The sequence below is a fragment of the Folsomia candida genome, unplaced genomic scaffold, assembly GCF_002217175.1.
Source record: "Folsomia candida strain VU population unplaced genomic scaffold, ASM221717v1 Fcan01_Sc010, whole genome shotgun sequence".
Lineage (NCBI taxonomy): Eukaryota > Metazoa > Arthropoda > Collembola > Entomobryomorpha > Isotomidae > Folsomia > Folsomia candida.
The window spans coordinates 1,580,477-1,598,110 of record NW_019091202.1 but is presented as its reverse complement, the minus strand read 5'-3'; the positions used below and the strand labels follow the sequence as shown (position 1 = coordinate 1,598,110).

Genomic DNA, 17,634 nt, shown 5'->3' with positions numbered 1-17,634 from the left:
TCCTCCAGTTGATCCATGGCCGAGATCTGTGTTCGGAAAATCGATGCCGAATTGCGAAAATTCTCTGCGTCTCAGATTATGTGAGGTTGAATGGAAGATCTCACCGTGCATGTACTTTCCCACGAAGATTTTCCTTTGTTCTTTAAAATACGGCTTTTCTCAGAAAGCTGCACTCTAAATAAATTGGAGAGAAATCCTAACCCGCAGGGGTTTTCAGTATAACGCTCTATTTTTGAGAATTATGTATTATGGAAACATTTTGTAACCAAGGGAAAGCAAGTCAAAAACAAATTCCATGTTTTCAATTTGTTAAGAACTTTTTTATAACAGGTTGTATCACACTGCAAATATGTACTCCGGTTGATAATGATTCAATACCATTTTGCTAAGAGAACATGATTATTGGCAGTGCAATTTTTCATTGCCAATTGGGTTATCTCAAGTTATTCCCAAATTTTTCCCGGCGATGGGTGCACTCTTAATAATCCGGTAAATTCACGCAGGTAACGATTTCTCGGTAATAAATTTGGTAATAATATTTTACCAAGTAGTAAAAATTCGTTACGATGATGGTAAAACTTTATTACCAGGCCATTACCACACGGTAGAACTTATCATTACCACTATGGTAGAGTGATATACTTGTGCTTTTCGGTAATGTTTATTATCAGATTATTTATTTACGTGGGTGTTTTATTATTGATTTTCAAAAGGTATGTTCCGCACTGTTTCTGACCAAAATTTTGATGAAATAACAAACTTGAAATACATTTAGGAAGTCGTGATTTTTTTCAGCTCAATCGGTTAAAAGGAACACCCGCAATAAATCATCCAAATTTACCTCGAAAATATGCAAAAATTTACGACTTGATTCCATTATCATCCCAAAATCGTTTCCCCTTCATGCTTTTATTCAACGTTTCAAACGGATAATAATCACTAAGGGTCTAGGCTGGACTGTACGGGGGGTGGTTTATGACGGTGAAGCGTTTTTCGTCTGCAGCAGCCCTCGAAACCAGCGAGGTATTTGTTGGCGCGTTGTCGTCTAAAAAAAGGCCAACTCTTTATTTTGACCTCACGTTTCTCTTCAACCGCAGCACGCAACTCCGTCAGGGTTCCTGCATAGGCTGCCGTAGTATTTCCAGCAAGAAATTATGTAAGAAGGGGACCTTTTGTATCATTGTAAATAGTCATAATCAATTTTTTGGCAGATTTTTACGCTTTTGCTTTCATGGGCGGTGGCAACCCCCCGTGCTCCCATTGCATGAAGTATTGTTTAGTCTGCAGGTCATAATAGTAAACCCAAGTATCATATGCAACTACTAAAATATGAAGCAGGTTCCAGTTTTCATTTAATAGGTTAAAATTGGCATTGCAAAGGTCAACTCGATCTTGTTGTTGAGATGCCGAAAGCAATTTTGGTACCCAACGGGCGGAAGCCATTTTCATACCTAAGTCTTCAGTTAACGTGGAACAAATTGCTGGTTTTGGAACACCCATCTTATCTGCTAAATAGGACAGTTTCAATCGTGGATCTCTAATTATTGGTTCCTCTAGTTTCTGGAGCCTTTCTGTGGAAGAAACTGATTTTGGGCGTCCTGGCGACTTTTTGTCCGAGACCACTTTTCGTCATCATTTGAAGTTACTGACCCAATTTATATTGTGCTTTGTGTTGGGCAGTTTTCATCGTAAACTTTAAGCATGCGATCATAAATCTGCGACACCGATTGCCCTTCCAGCGTTAAAAGTTAAATCACACTACGATATTTAATTTGCAAATCTGACATTTTTTCCGTCGAGGTAAAGTTTGATGATTTATTGCTAGTGGTGATGTTAACCTAAAGAGCTGAAAAAAATCACAGCATCCTAAATGTATCTGAAGTTTGTTATTTCATCAAAATTTTGGTCAGAAACAATGCGGAACATACGTTTTGAAAATCAATAATAAAACACCTACGTATATGTGTGTATATCTGTATGTGTATGTATACTTTGTTAACAGTAAAGTAATATCTATATTATTGCGTGTGATAGCGCAATGCATAATGCTACTATTATTCTTAACATACGTATGGGAAGAGAACACACTTACACAAGTTATGTATTACGTAAATTGATGTATGTATGTAAGCAAATGATGCCAGTTTTACATACAATGGTTACTTCGTTAACTTCGACTTTATAAGAGACGTGGTCACATAAATACGTATCTTTATGTTGAATTGAAATCCATTCGTTCCATGGATTATGACGGTAATCAAATTAGTTTAGGAAGAAACAACAAGGGGTCAAGTTTGCAAGAAATCGTAACGTTGCCAACGAAGTTTTCGCTGACAAAATCTCGTAACCGTCGTATCTAATTTTACGATACGCAGAATACGGAGGAATCAGGGGCCGTCCATAAATTACGTAATGCAAAGATCACAATTTTCTGAACCCCCTTCCACCCAATTAGCATGTGTAAGATAGGCACGATATAATTTGAGCCTCCCTTCTCGGTTCACATAATTTATGAATGGCCCCCACGGAAGATCATGAATATCCATGGATATCCTCAATCTTATTACAAAATCACAAGTATTTAAGTACACTCACTTTTTTGTTTCAGTTCAATCTTACAAATATTTACATATAAATACGAAAACCCACTCTGAATTTTGTATTAAGTAAATTGTACAAAATCCAGAGTAACTTTAACCTGATGAAGGGTAAAGTTTACTATTGATTTGGTATAGCTTATTTAATACAGAATTCAGAGTGCATTTACTATTAAAACAGGTACCAATATTTTTAAGAGTGTTCCTGTTTTGCATGAAGCTCAATAAAAAATCAATTGTGTATGCCTCTCACATATTTGTACATATGCTTGTTACATATGTGACGAATTTACGTTATGAAACATTCCCAATAATTTGATGATCTTTATGAGCATCTCATCTACGGAGAAGACAGTCAGATCCGGCTTACATATGTACATACTAAGAAAAGCCTCGTCAAGCCTGGAGGGCATATTTGCATATTGACAGCGTCACAGAATTGAATTCATTGTCATGGTCGCAGTTGGACTTTGCATTTTAAACTCGAATGCAACAATGTTCTTTGGCTCCGTGTTACTATTACAATAAGTTGTTTATAATCGTTATAATTCAAAACAGTTAAATAAATGTGTATGGAATAAGAATTTTCGCAAAATTCTTACCCATAATTTTTTACCCTTTAGTGAGAATGATGCAACGTTTACCTGATCAGGGTCAAATTTTAGTCTGGGTTCATGTAGCAGGTCACTGAATTTAGAATTCATATGTACTTTTCAAAAGAGTGCATTATTTTAAGAAGTATATGTAGCTATGTATGTACACTCTTTAATACCAATCCGCATTTACATAGAAAAATACGTGAGACAATAAATACATAGTTCGTCATGCATAATAACGACTACGTTCCAAGTGCTCCTCCCCCACAAATTCTGGATGCAAGCCACTTCTACGAACAATCAGATCCACCCCCACCCTATAATGAGGTGAATTATCCCCCTGGAAATTGTTACCCAATGTCCCCCCACCCACAACAAAATGTGCATTTTCACGTAACCCCTTCCCAACCACCACCAGCACCAATTCCGCAACCGGTACCGACTCCACAAACAATTTACGTAATCCATCAACACCAAATTGAGAATGGTGGGGGCGGCGGTGTTCCTGGGGATCAAAACTTATCATCTCAACTTGACACGATGGAAGCTCAGTTAGATCGAATAGAAGTTGCATTGAGTCAAGACATGCAGACTGATTTAATGTTGGATCAAAAAGCGAGATTAATATTTGTGAGGTGAGTACTACCTAATTTTGAATTCACTCTTAAGAATAGTGTTACTTTTTCGATTAAGTAAGTAAATGTACATCAAATTCTGCATTAAATAAATCAAGAGTGACGCAAACTTGGTAAAGAGTAAAGTTTACACTGAATTTACTAAGAGGCCATTCACATATTACGTCATGAGAAACTCTCGATTTTATCAACCACCCACCCACCCAACGTAAACATTAAGGGATAGGGAATTTTAACATGGGAAGGATAGACCTCCCACCCTAAAATGATGACGTCATAAATATATGTATGAACGTTCCCTAAATGATTTCGTATGTTTATTAACTTGACAGGAAAATCTTCTCTGTGCTCGTCTTCCACTTGATTGTTTCGATTGGAGAGATACTTTTGGCAAAATCAAGACTTACTGACATTCACGAAAATCAATTCCAATCCGACGTTTCGTATAATTTCGCATTTGGGAGTACAATTATCGGTGGATTTATCCTGATTACCTGTTCGGTGTGGAAATCATGGCGAAATTATTGGTACATGAGCCTCCCCGTATTGGGACTGTTGTCAGCCTGTGTCGTATATTTGATGGTGTATGCCGTTTCTATTAGCAAACTGTAAGTGTATGTAAATTTACACTCTTAAAAATAATGTAAACCTGTTAAAATGTCGATGCACTCTGAATTCTGTACTACTACCAATCAGGTAGAAAATTACTACACTCTTAGAAATGGGGTTACTATTATAACCAAAAAATAAACGTATGTGACTCTACCGCAGTGGTTATAAATTTGTCATCGAGTGGTTACAATTGTCACCCACTAATTATAAAGTTTCACTGACTTGGTATTAAATTGTCGCCTGAACTAATAATTTTAAAACCATTTGGTGACAAATTCATAACCACGGCGGTAGAGTCATATACGTTTACTTTTTGGTTATGATCGTAACCCATTTCTAAGAGTGTACCAACGCGCTACCTGTACAAATTACGGAGTGCACATACATATACCTACATACATATGTACCCCCATGCCTGTTCACTTTCATTCATGCTACTGATTATGGTAGTGAATTTAATTCATTTTGTGAATTTTTGAATCTGTTATCTTCATTCATATTCATTTCATCTGATTTCATTTCTCACTTCGCCCTATGTATTAAGGATAACGTGAAAAATGGAAGGAGTTAAAAACTCTTTCATTTACGGTCATTCATTCAATTACAGGAAATTTATTTTCATTCATTATCATGATCCATCCAATGAATGAAAGTGAACACGTTTGGTGGTGTACGTACAAATACATACAAATTCTTCCACGTATATTTTTCATTTCTCCCACTTTGTAGGGAGATTTATTACAAGTCCATCCTGTTCATGGCCACCCTGACCTTCATATTTGTCTCCTTCATCATATTCACCTTCCAACCCTGGCTGGACTTCAACGTTTTGTGGGGAATCCTACTCATCCTGGTTTCATCGGTAATCATGATTTGCTTAATGGGAAGCGTGCTTCAGGTATATAAAATACTTTTCTTTAATATTTGTTCCCTTAAAAAGAATTTCTTCATTCAAAATTCATTCAACTTAAAACTGGGAAAAATTTATTCATTCGTTATTAAACATTTAAAAATAAATGTTTATTCATTATTCATTATTTTTCAAATCGCCTGAAATTCGCTTAATTACAAGGATTTCTCAATATACCCTTTACATATATTAAGCAAATGGCGAGTAATGAGTAATGAAGAAAATTATTCATTCATTCATCATGAATAATTTTTTTTCAATAATCACTGACACAAAAATTATAAAAAAAAGTATTCACTCATTGTGTATGAATTTATGGAATAATGAATAATTCCGTCATTCTCTAATAAATGAATGAATGTGAACAGGTATGTTTTTACATGCGTGTAGGTGGCGTCTGATGTCTTACCAAAAAACGTAACGACGGAGATGGGCGAAAATGGAACTAACGAGCACAATCCCGACCAAGAGGGAGAAATCGACCCTTTGCCGCAACTATTTCACCCAAATTTAGCCAACGCTATCGTCGCCGCTGCCCACGTCGGGATTTACATCGTGGCCGTCGTGCGCCACATGATGGTGCGCATGTGCACCAATAGCGGGTGCTGCATGAATGCATTTTGCGGGTGTGGACTGACTGCTTGCAAAAGAGGGAGAGATTGGCCTAATGCAATCGTGGAAATTTATTTTTGTCTCGTGATAGCCTCGATCGTCCTGCTGATGGCTTTTATCGCAGTTATTGCGGTCTGTTTCAGCCCGACAAAGAGGAAAAGGCGTAGTTGTTAATTGCCGTCAGCCGTTTATTGGGATAGTTTTGTCCGTCCGCTCGTCTGTCTGTCGGTATGCTGGATATGTTTAGAATGCCTCCAGTATATTCGCCATTGTTTTTTTAATTTTTAAGTCATTAATGTTTTTACCAGTGAGTAATACACTGATGAGGTTAAAGGAGAAAAATACATTTAGTGTGTAATTTTAAAGTACATTTCAATCATTTTGATACGACTTTTTCATATTCAGTGGCTTGACACCGTTTATTATACAGGGTGGCCCTCAGTAACTGTAAGTGAAATAAAGCGCTGTAGCATCAAGGGTTTTTGTGCTACACATTTCTAGTTAATTTTAATGGAAAGCCAGTTAATTTCTGAGTAGAAAACAATTTTTAGTTTTCAAAATTTACTCCCCCTCCATTAATGCAGCGCTGAAGATGTCGCTTCCAGTCCTCTAGTGGAGCACACGCTGAATCCGTGGACAAATTGTATCATTCCGGGGTCAAATAATTTTTTAAAGCCGCGACACTTCTACGAGGCTTAGAACACACCTTTGCCCCTAACTTTGACCGTTTTTCATAGTCCAGAGATTCAAATCCAACAAGGAGGACGACAATTCCCCAGCGGAAATAAAGTTCGGAATTTGGTCTTTAGCGTCCCTTGGCTCATTTTTTGGAATATGTAGTGGTACTGTGTCCTATATCGAGGTCCAGTTGACTCCATTGACTTGGATCTCATTTAGTAGATGTACCTCGGACTCAAAAACGTATTTCAAGAATTTTTTTTCTTTGACCTTCCTCCCCGTTTCAACAAAATGTGGAGAAATTACCCCTAATCAGCGCTCACCTACAAAAACCATCGCAAAACATGGATAATGGGACCTTTTGACCTTTTTTCATATTGAGGGATATCTTTGGCCTATTTTGCATGGACGAAGTCATTTTGTTGGGTTAAAAAAATTCTTTACAATTAAAATCTGCTCATCTGCAACAAGAATTATCTTTACTCTTTTTTAGCGTACCGCTTAAAGAGAGCCATGCATTTCTTTAACCTGGTTTTCTTTTGGGGGATGGTAAGCATGCGGCAAGTACTACGTTCCAAAGCCTTAAGTTCAAGGTTCAGTTTGAGCACTCGTTGAATACGGTCCATCGACAATGTGAGCTGTGAGGCTATTTTCCGTTGGAATTTCGTAGATTCTTCCTGATTTCGGCTTTCAGCGCCTTCAGCATGGGTGTCGTCCTTGTAGGTTTTCAAAAAATTCCTACTTCGACTGTTCTTAGTAGGCCAGGTCCAAATGAATGTTTTTATGGTTCGTTGAACTAAATTAAAGCGCACGTTCAATTCCTTTCAAACTTTTCATATTCACTATTTCTCTCGCCATTTTTTAAGTGAAAAATTATCACCACTCGCGTCATTTCAAGATTTTCCCTGCTGATATGCTTTCTAATCAGTTAAAAACGAACTTGTGATATCCAAGTAAAATCGCACGTAGAATCCAATGCACTTATCAGATTTTAATTATCTCGAGTGGTTTTCCCCTTATGAGCTACTTACAGCTAGCATCAGCCCACTGGGTATTTTGCGCGGTATTGGAACTATAATTGTGTGACGAATTTATTATGGAAAAGGAAAAACATTTACATTTATGATACATAATATGTATCATAAATTATGATGATAATATAATTATTTTATTATATATGAATAAACATAAACATATTTAAATTGAACAGTTAAACAGGTGCATATTGTATTATTTCGAGTCTCAATCTTTCCCATACCAGTTCCAGACGTCGATCCGCATGAGAGAGAGGCAGACTTGCCTTTTTCTCTCTTTCATACTCACAATCAGCTGCGATACATTGTTTCGGTCCATACTTTGTAAACAAACACCGTCATCAATTATATAATAAATTATTCACTTACATAATTTACCATTTAAATTTACTACGACCATAATGGCTCCACTCTTGGCCAAACGTGTCACCAGGTTATGCCAACAACTAGATATTTTGCAGGAATTTATCCAGCTAAAATTCGGTAAATAATTAGTCAATTAATCCTTTCGACCGTAGTCTAAATATTTTTCCAAAATCGTGTTCACATTAATTCTTACTCATCATTCGTCCACAACAATTTAAATCCAGTCCTTGTACATAAATTATTCCACAGGTGAAGAGTACAAAGATTTTGAAAAACTAAAGCTTGGCGACATCCATAGCGAGAAAGTCGTTAGTGTCGAAACTGTCTTTCCGTGCGCCGCACCCCCAAATCCTTCTACCGTCTCCTCCATATTTGAAACTGACGACACACATCCATCCATCAGAACTGTCCATCCCCCACTAAATATGGGACCAGATGACCCCGTCACTATTAAAAAAATCATTCCCTTATCAACTCCAATACTGGTTCCACATTCAACCATAAATTTATCGTCATCCACCTCGAGTGACGACAGCCCCAGTCTTATATTTTATGGTATGCGTGACCACATCCAAGCTTAAATATTGTTGTACTAATTCAAAGAAGACCTAAGTGCAGTTGACGCTTAATACAGAAAAGACCTAAGTGCATAAAAAAGCACCAGAAAAGACCTACAAGTATGGCTAAATCGAGCGATATATGAAGAATCGTTTTATGGCAAGATATAGCCATGAGTAAATAATATTTGCACATGGGTCTTTTCTCGTGTTTTTTTTGTGCACTTAGGTCTTTTCTTTATTAAGCGTAGACTGCACTTAGGTCTTTTCTTTATTAAGCGTAGACTGCACTTAGGTCTTTTCTGAATTAGTACGACGATATTGCAAGTTAAATTAATTCTGGTCCCTAATCCATCTTTTTCAGGTGGACCGTTGCCATCTTCCCTTCATTACAGTACTTTTACTCCTCCAACAAAACCACTCGGCAACGTTTCGACTGGATCGAGCCCACTGGGAAAATTTAAATGTTTCCACTGTACTGAAATATTCACAGAGATTCACTTCCGTCACGACCACTGGGTTGCTAAACATTCCGACCGATTCCGACCCGTGGGTGGGACCTACGTTCACAAATGTTCATTCCCACTTTGCCAGAGGGATAATTTGCGATCGGTAAAATTTACGGAACATTGCAGACACTCGCACGCCAAGGATGTGTTGCCAGCTCGAAGGTAAGTATGTCAGCTTTTAGATACATATTTTAACTAGGGCTGCCAAATCCGTTCCGAATTTTCAAATCCAGATTTCGGATTATCCGAGGGCCTAAATCCGGGTTTCAATTATTTATGGTTTTTATCAAGTTCCTTGATATTTGAACGAGTTTGATAAATGTGGAACACTTCATGATCATATTCAGTGGAAATTTAAGCTTTTTTGAAATTTTCATCATGGTTTAAAATTTTTTGACCATGTAGATAGTTTCTTGGTATAATTTTAAGTTGATAGACTAAAAAATGTGAAATTTCAACAAAGGTGAGTTTGATATCGAATATGGTAAAATAACTATCTGGGATGAATAACATGAACACACTTTTTTTAATTTACACTTTTCCCAACAATTTGTATCTTTACAGTTCACATGAAAATTAGTTTTTAAATTAAGGATGTCCGGATTCATTCCAAAATGAAATCCGGATTTTCGATAATTCGAAATTCAAAAAATCCGGATTCGACAGCCCTAATTTTAACACTCATTATGCCAAAATTGTGAAGAACCCTGTCAAAAATTATCGTGGTTAAAAATTCTCTAGCTTGGTAAATCAAGGATTCATATTAACCGATATTATTCCCAGGACTATCGCTCATCCCAATTCAACCAATTCTAAGAGGACCATGTTACTTGGAAGTAACGAGACTCCTCCTTTCTCGAATAGAGATGGTGAAATTAATCATGCGGATATCAACGTCATACACGCAGCCGACTCGATAGACGAAGAAGTCGACATCATACGAGAAGATGGTACAGACCCTCTAGTTGATCAAGGCATCAATCTACCTGGCACAAAGTTACGTCAAGTTAGTGATGCTGCTTTGGTGATTGAGTCAAATAAGGATTGCGCAGAAAATTTCATACACTCAGGTTCGTGATTTTTTTTGCACATATGTATTTATGCATCCTACTCAATTTTCAAATATTATTAAGCAATTCCTTGGAATATTGTACCTTGGAATTTCGCAAATTCCATTTTATCAATTAGAAACGATTTTTCTCACGTTTTAATTTTTCCATGATTTACATAAGTGCATGGCTGGAATTTTGTTTTGCAGATAAGACGAAAGTACAACGAACCTGCATAATCCAGCCTCTCACCCCTGATACCTCCAATGAGATCAAATTAATTCGCAGCAGTAAACCAAGCCAATCGAAATCTTACCGCCGTCCATGGCCTTTCTAAAAGGACGTAAACTAATTTTATATATCCACATCCACAAGGAATAAGAAATTTATCAAAACCAAAATCGATTTAATTTAATTTAATCTATATTTATTTTAAATAAAATTAAATATGTACAAAATTTATACAATATGTAATGTGAGATGGACTTAATTCTTTTGAAGTCGCGGATGTCTGCGATTAGATATATTTAACAAATTATACCAAAATTGGAAGTTTTTATAATACGTTTTTGACTAATGTCCTAATACTTTTTCCCTGCTCTCTACGTGCATAGATACATGAGATACTAAATCAGAGGTCGACGCCGACAAATTTTCGGCGGCGGCGGCGCCAGTTTTTGGTGATTTTTCGGCGGCGCGGCGCGGCGTCGCAATGTTGAAGGTATTGAAAACCAAATTTTTCGGCGGCGGCGGCGCGTAAAATAGTACCGGCGTCGGCGGCGTATGGTCGGCGGCGTCGACCTATGTACTAAATATTTTTAAAAGCAGTATTTTTCAAGTATGTAAATACGCATGCAATTTGTTTTAATTTTAAATAAACATTTATCAATTATTTTGAAAATATTATAGGCAAAGAGAAATATTTTAAAGGGAAATTTTGTCTTTCAGACACCCAGAATTTTTGGATGAGTACAAGTATTTGATGCAATATTTTCAAAACCAATAAATAGTTTTTTATAAACTAATTTTTCAATTACTGTAAGTATTTAATTGAAGACATTTTAAAACCAATTTTTTTTTGAAAATCAACATTTTTCGATTATGTATGCATCTATGATAACAAGCAATATGTTTAACTGATTTTATTTTGCAAATCAATATTTTTCGATTTAAAAGTATATCAAGAAAGAAACCGGATCAGTGTCTGGGCCCGAAAAATTTGGGCCAAGACCAAGACCCGGGTTTATTCGCGTCTCCGTGAAACGTGCCCGCAAGAATTTTGCTTTTGCCCGTGCCCTTCGTTCCCCCATAGGAAGGGGACAGTTGGTCCGCGTCCACCAAATCCAGGACGATGGGTTTCCATTCCTTCTCGTCGGCATAGTTGTCAAAGATGTCGTTCGATTCCTGCGACAATAACGGACGAATGGCCGACATGGCGGATGAAAAGATAGACGGGGCTACATTTTAAAAAACGATGACAAAATTTAAAAAAACGAAATTGAAAGTTTTCAAAATTTTAAAACAGTTTTCCTACAATTTATCATAAGTATTCTCGTTCCGGAGCCGGGATGTTGTTTTTCGTAAACGGTAGCGTAATGCCAGTAAGCTCGGGAAGCTGGAATTAATTATGCAAACTTATTACTATAAAAAAGGAGTTTGGTAATTTTTTAAAAATAAAATGGTGCGAAAATTTTAAAATAGCGAAATTGAAAGTTTTCAAAATTTTAAAACAATTTTCTTACAAATTTTTTTAAATAAAATAATTTCATGCATCATTTTGTCCTAGATTTTTGGGCATGCACCCCCAAATTTTTTGACTTGCGAAAAACATACATTACCTAAAACGGATGAAAGTGTTATCATTTCATGTTAATAATTGTGTTATAAGTTTTTGAAATTGCAATTTCCTCGCAGTGGATCAGAATCATTAGAAAAACTGGTCTGGAAATTTATGATCGTAAAATTTTTTACGCATTCTTGTCAGATTTTTTACCTCAAAATTTGGCCCTCGATGTATTAGTAAAAATTAATGAAAGTTTTTTTAATTTCATGATTTTGCTGGTTAATTATTTTTAAATTTCAATTAACACCTGACCGAATTACCTGCCAAGCTGATGGAAGCTTTATTATCTTGGTTTATTAGCCAGACGAATTGTGTGACATTTTTGCCCTGATGCTGCAAATCGAGCAGTTTATGCTCCGCTTCGTCCAATATGCGGTCATAGTAGCGGAGCGAGCGGTCAATCTGACCACGTTCCGCGGCCCCGTCCAAATCCCAGGAGCCAAAGTCCACGGTCAAAACTGGGTAAAATTTTCAGAATTAAAAAAAACCGTAATATTCACAATTTTTGGATTTTTTTGACATTTATTCATGCACACCTAAAAATGTATCCCATTTGAAAACTGAAACATAAATTTAGAAAACGACACTAAATTCAGAGGAAAACGAGTAAATTTTACTCTGGATTTTGTACAGTTTTCTGAATAAATTTAGAATTTAGAGTGTATTTGCTCTTCAAAAGGGTGACACTATTTTAAGTGTGTGTATACATTCATTTATTTTTCCAAAACTTACGTGGCCGTCCTTGTTTGTCATGACCGTCGAATTTGTAAGGAAAATCTTTCTTCATATCGGAAAAGTCCTCGGTTAAAATTGTGCTCATTTTGTTATCCTCGCGCCAAAAGAGATGCTATTTTTTAGAGAGTGAAATTTGTTAATTTTTTTATTTCGACTTGAATTCATTTTTATTCAAAAGTGTGTCTATTAATTTATTACTAGTTTTCGAAATGAAACTGAAGTCTGGCTAAATTTGTGACTAAATTCAAATAGATTTTCATAAAAAATTGTTTATACTAAATGTTGCTAATTTCGGAAACTTTACTTCAACTATTATTAATTCCATTCAAATTAATTAATGTAAGGAAATATCACTACTAATTATTTTTCATACCGCAATGAAATACAGCTCGGCATCGTCCACATTGAAATTTTTGGCTGAATATTTCTCAAAATTTTATAATAAAAATACAAACTTAAAAAAGGTTTTCACAAATAATATAAATTACCTCAAAGAAATTTCAAAACATATAGCTCATCCTTAACCCAGTCCTCCTTAATTTTGGGCAGAACGCGCTTCATCAGCTATGAAAAGAATGAGAAACAATTATAAATTAATTAAGTAAATTGACTAAAACACAATTTAATGTAAGAATTTAATAATTATAAACTAATTAATCATAAAATTAACTAAATCTGTAAATACCTCGTCTAATGCGCCCCTTTTTTCGCCAGTCAACCCGGTGGGATTCTGGGTCCGTAATTTCATAGTCGACGCCATGGCAACGGTTGCCAAGTAGGAAAAAATAAAGATTGTCTTGAATTGCATCTTGTCAATAGTGGATTTCAAAATAAACTGAACTGTGACAGATTTTGCTCCCAGATTTTATTTATAGGACACAGGTAGCTAATTAATTAAGTCGAAATAGCCCAAAAATTAGCATAATTAGCATAACTATACTATATATTTAAGTTACAAATTCTTTGATTTTTAAAGTGCGTTTATGATTTTTACACCAAACAGGATCAAATAATCCATTAATGACTCTCATTACATAACATTCTGGAGGATGCAGGTACTTCTAACAAGATCTGTGACAAATTAGCATATTTATTTAAGGTACAAACTTGAAGATTTTTAAGTAAACTGCATTCAATTCTTCTCTACAGGTCGAAATATTTATCCATCGGCTAATAAGTAATCAATGTCTAGAAATTCCAATAAATTACTTTCCTTTAGTCAACAACTCGTTAAATTGACATCATCTTTATTCCGACTTAATTAAACAGACTGGTTGGGGAAATACATAGTCTCGAGGAAAACTGGAAATACATATGTCTAAAATGTGTTGACAGAAATCAGCAAAAACTTAAAATCTGTCACGACAAAAATTATACATTGTTAAAAATCTGGTAGATTCAGGTATGTAAGAACATAAATACTCCTTACTGATATTGATTTGGTAATAACTTCTTACCAGAGTGGTAGTAGATTATTGCTGAATGGTAGTTTTTACGTACTACAAATTACTAAATGGTAATGATCGATATTACAAGTTCCGGTAAATTGAATATGTAAGCTAAGATTAAATGATCAATTATGAAGATATATATAATTATGTAAATAATTTTAATAATGTCTGAAGATATGTACTGACTTTTTGATACACATGGGTTATGCAAAAAGGGGCCGTCCATAAATTACGTAGCGCAAGAGGGAGAAGCAGGTTGGGGGGACTAATCTAACTAAAGTGCTAATGATGCCGTGCTTATGCAACACATGTTCGGGCAGGGGTCCAGAAAATCACGATTTTTTGCTTTACGTAATTTATGAACGGCCACAAGCTATGTAAATGTTTAATGCATGAAGACATGGTATGCATCGTATCTTAGGATACTATTTGAAGCATAACTTCAGACGTAAATACATAGGTAGGTATCCTCTACGGATTATCTGAATACTACACTCTTAAAAACCTGTGGATAATCGTCACCAAAACGTGTGAAAATTTATGTACCTACCTATGTGACTTTACCAAACAGTGATAATTTTCCCACCCCGTGTGATGAATCTTGCCCGCATTGTGAGAAATTGTTACGGTCTGGTGTCAATTTAATTTTATCATGAACTAGCGTATAGCCCGGCCAAGGCCGGGTTCTAGAGTTCCAGTGGGGGGTGTGCCCAAAGCGAAAAATCCGTCATACTATATTTTAAATAATTCCCAGTGGAGACTTTGTCATACTACATACATACATCAGACTGAGGGTTTGCCCAAGTCATACTGCACTTTAATTAACCTGGTCACAGTAAAATTTGATTCCCCCCTGTGGGAGTAGTTGAATAGCTAATTACTTAAATTCCCGTCGCGTGGGAGTAACTGCATAGCTAACTATTTAAATTCCCACGCTTCACGCTCGCGTTAAGTTCCATAAACCCCGTTAACTTCTACAATTAACGCCAAGCAATTGACGGCGTTGGATTCAGCGTCAAAAATACATTCGAATTGACATGCCACTCGCTGTGGGTAGAGTTTCTCAAACTAAAATAATTAATTAATAGTGTTTATCACGATCACTTATCATGATAACCACTATTGATGAGTGATGTATGTATGTGGGGTGTACATGTTCATGTATTCATTTATTCATGCAGTGCAGTGCATGCATGCAGTGGTTGCTCCGCTTCCTTCTTTGTCTACTGTATGGGGCAATTTGCATTGCGAAGACGGACCCAGGGACCCAGGGATCATACTAACACTTTATTAGAGTAGATAATTAGATGAGGTTTTTAAGAGTGTACCAGATTTCAACAAATTTATGTTCCTAAATGACGATCCAGTATTTATTTTAAAGTCACATTCTCAAACTGATAAAAGCCACATATGTATGAAGTTACACACATAAAAATATGCAACATTATGTTTATTCAATAATCCCGGTAAATATGTGACCAAATCGGATTAATTCCTTCTATTCCGGAACATTTCCGGTTTCGGTTTGATTCCCAGGAACATTCCCAGCGGCGGCGTAATCGTCCGATGCAGCATCTTAAATGATTAGTTTAGATTGTAAATTAGCTAAAATACGTACTTAATAGTAGAAATGTTTAGCCGTAAAATATAATAATTTTGTGACAAATTTGCTACCGGCGGAGGTACATACATAATTCTACCGCTTTGGTAACAATTTATCAACGAAGGGTAACATAAACACATTGAAAGGCTAAATCTTGCTCGCCCCCAATGTCAACAGAAAATATTACCGACGCTGGAAGCAATTTCTTACCCTAGAAAGACAACTTGTTGCTATGTAGTAAAAAGTGTTACCATGGGGTAGAATTGCATAACATCTCCGCCGGTAGCAATCTTTCGTAGCACAAAATTATTGAGAGTGTAGTTAATTTCATATATAATATTACCATTCTCATTCTCCTAGGAAATGTTTTCTTCCTCGGAAATATCTACTTCCATTCCAGAATCGGTTGAGCCTGAAATGACGATATTTTCTGAAAAAAGTGCATAAAATAAATATTTTTAATTTAAAAAAATCACAATTGAAGTTATATATACTTCCTCTACATGTTAATTACGTATGTACATACTGTATGTAAAATTAAATCCTTTAACCCTAACCCCGTACCCTCAAATCGATCACGTTTTTTTACACAGAACTTCACGCTAAAGAAAAATTTACCACTCAGACACCAACTATGTAAATTCTTATTACCAGTCCGGTATGAAATTACTACCAAACCAATACCAGTAATTTTATATATATTTATGCATGTAACTCTGCCTGATTTTTACACTGTATGTACATATGTAAATCATAGAGTTGGATATTTACATAAATAGATAGAGGGAGTTTACTTTCATAGAGTAGGTTAATGCAAAGCTGGACACAGTTTGGGGTACATTGAGGCAAAATTTAACCGGCAAAATCCTAACTTTCAAAAGAAAAATCGGAAACTCAGGAGAGTTCAAACCCTATGTACAGTGTGATCTTTTCATTTTTCAATTCATTTTAAATTTCGAAATTTTAACTATAATTAAAATTAAATTTCCCACAAATTTTGTAACGCCTTACAAATTATCTATATTTCTTGATCCAAATCTGGCCACGTTTTCTCAGAATAACTCCCTCTACCTTAATATCCAACTCTGTGGCGTATAACTCTTAATACAAATCTGCTTACCCTCTTGGTCCAAGTGACGGCCCCTTTCCACTGACCAATTCGTAGCGATGTAATCCATCAAAAATTCTAACTCGGCCAGGTCTGCAGGAACTTCTTCGACCTCCGCCATTTCTTGCACATTTTGTTCTTCAGGCTTACACATTTTTTTATAACTAGTTTTCCACTCCTCGTCTTTTCTAGGACTGGGCTGGGCAAAAGATTTCGGACAGAGATGCAAAGCATAAATTTGATTACGACGACTTTAATGAAATGTAATAAGCCTTCATGAACAAAATTTTAGATAAGCACATATTTCCATTTGCTAAAAAATGGGTCCTATTTCACGGATAAGGCGTAATTACTCGTTAAGTTGTGCGACATCATTAAGAGTTAACTATATTTTATGTTAAACCAATCCTCATAAATCACATAGTGGCGAAACTGATGAACTCGGTGGGGTAAAAAGTTCGCAAGTTTCGGTGGGAATTTTAAATTTTTTGCAAAAAGCTGCAAATATCATCTGGATTTGTTTATGTTTTTAGTGGTTTCCAGTGGGAAGAGTATGTGTGGTGGGACGTTGCCACCACACATACTCTATGACGAGATGAGACGAATCAGGAAAAGCGGCATAATTCTGACCATATCCGTTGCTATTACGAGCTTGAACGTGCACTTATAAATGTGGAATTTTTTGAATTACAATTAGTATTAGTTGTGCAACAAATGACTATCGGGCTTTAAGGAATAA

General features: G+C 35.9%; 3 protein-coding genes and 2 long non-coding RNA genes across 8 annotated transcripts; 2 read left to right on the top strand and 3 right to left on the bottom strand.

Annotated features, from left to right (window-relative positions):
* Positions 1–3,074: 3,074 nt before the first annotated feature.
* LOC118436711 lies at positions 3,075–7,847 on the top strand. Its single transcript, XM_035855273.1, has 4 exons — positions 3,075–3,828; positions 4,161–4,436; positions 5,170–5,338; positions 5,741–7,847. Exons 1-4 carry the CDS (start codon positions 3,422–3,424, stop codon positions 6,134–6,136), a joined length of 1,248 nt encoding a protein of 415 aa, XP_035711166.1. The 5' UTR covers positions 3,075–3,421; the 3' UTR covers positions 6,137–7,847.
* On the bottom strand, positions 7,564–8,337 carry LOC118436712. Its single transcript, XR_004835657.1, has 2 exons — positions 8,234–8,337; positions 7,564–8,147 (listed from the first exon to the last, which is right to left on the bottom strand). It is a non-coding gene; the product is annotated as an uncharacterized LOC118436712 (long non-coding RNA).
* Positions 8,019–10,617, top strand: LOC110854695. 2 transcript variants are annotated; one of them, XM_022103161.2, is made up of 5 exons: positions 8,019–8,157; positions 8,290–8,595; positions 8,962–9,268; positions 9,890–10,176; positions 10,365–10,617. In XM_022103161.2, the coding sequence occupies exons 1-5, from the start codon at positions 8,076–8,078 to the stop codon at positions 10,490–10,492; spliced, it is 1,110 nt and encodes a 369-aa protein (XP_021958853.1). In that variant the 5' UTR covers positions 8,019–8,075; the 3' UTR covers positions 10,493–10,617. The 2 variants fall into 2 exon arrangements, with proteins under 2 accessions (XP_021958853.1, XP_021958852.1); XM_022103160.2 differs by having other exon boundaries at positions 9,848–10,176.
* A 560-nt stretch (positions 10,618–11,177) lies between these two features.
* Positions 11,178–13,594, bottom strand: LOC110854609 (retinal-binding protein). 3 transcript variants are annotated; one of them, XM_022103072.2, is made up of 7 exons: positions 13,419–13,593; positions 13,222–13,297; positions 13,107–13,150; positions 12,731–12,845; positions 12,259–12,456; positions 11,690–11,770; positions 11,178–11,612 (listed from the first exon to the last, which is right to left on the bottom strand). In XM_022103072.2, the coding sequence occupies exons 4-7, from the start codon at positions 12,816–12,818 to the stop codon at positions 11,353–11,355; spliced, it is 627 nt and encodes a 208-aa protein (XP_021958764.1). In that variant the 5' UTR covers positions 12,819–12,845; positions 13,107–13,150; positions 13,222–13,297; positions 13,419–13,593; the 3' UTR covers positions 11,178–11,352. The 3 variants fall into 3 exon arrangements, with proteins under 3 accessions (XP_021958764.1, XP_035711397.1, XP_035711396.1); XM_035855504.1 differs by lacking the exon at positions 13,107–13,150 and having other exon boundaries at positions 13,419–13,594; XM_035855503.1 differs by having other exon boundaries at positions 12,731–13,297; positions 13,419–13,594.
* Positions 13,595–15,526: 1,932 nt separating this feature from the next.
* LOC118436784 lies at positions 15,527–17,531 on the bottom strand. Its single transcript, XR_004835703.1, has 3 exons — positions 16,908–17,531; positions 16,131–16,217; positions 15,527–15,759 (listed from the first exon to the last, which is right to left on the bottom strand). It is a non-coding gene; the product is annotated as an uncharacterized LOC118436784 (long non-coding RNA).
* Between the last annotated feature and the right edge of the window lie 103 nt (positions 17,532–17,634).

Bases quoted from the DNA above. Each gene is read 5' to 3' on its own strand.
- LOC118436711 (XM_035855273.1), top strand. From the start codon at position 3,422: ATGCATAATAACGACTACGTTCCAAGTGCTCCTCCCCCACAAATTCTG. The intron at 3,829-4,160 runs GTGAGTACTACC...TTAACTTGACAG, and splicing joins GCGAGATTAATATTTGTGAG to GAAAATCTTCTCTGTGCTCG. The intron at 5,339-5,740 runs GTATATAAAATA...ACATGCGTGTAG, and splicing joins TAATGGGAAGCGTGCTTCAG to GTGGCGTCTGATGTCTTACC.
- LOC110854695 (XM_022103160.2), top strand. From the start codon at position 8,076: ATGGCTCCACTCTTGGCCAAACGTGTCACCAGGTTATGCCAACAACTA. The intron at 8,158-8,289 runs GTAAATAATTAG...ATTATTCCACAG, and splicing joins ATTTATCCAGCTAAAATTCG to GTGAAGAGTACAAAGATTTT. The intron at 8,596-8,961 runs GTATGCGTGACC...CATCTTTTTCAG, and splicing joins CCCCAGTCTTATATTTTATG to GTGGACCGTTGCCATCTTCC.
- LOC110854609 (XM_035855503.1), bottom strand. From the start codon at position 12,818: ATGAGCACAATTTTAACCGAGGACTTTTCCGATATGAAGAAAGATTTT. The intron at 12,457-12,730 runs GTAAGTTTTGGA...AATTTTACCCAG, and splicing joins TGACAAACAAGGACGGCCAC to TTTTGACCGTGGACTTTGGC. The intron at 11,771-12,258 runs GTAATTCGGTCA...AATTAATTCCAG, and splicing joins AGCTTCCATCAGCTTGGCAG to CTTCCCGAGCTTACTGGCAT.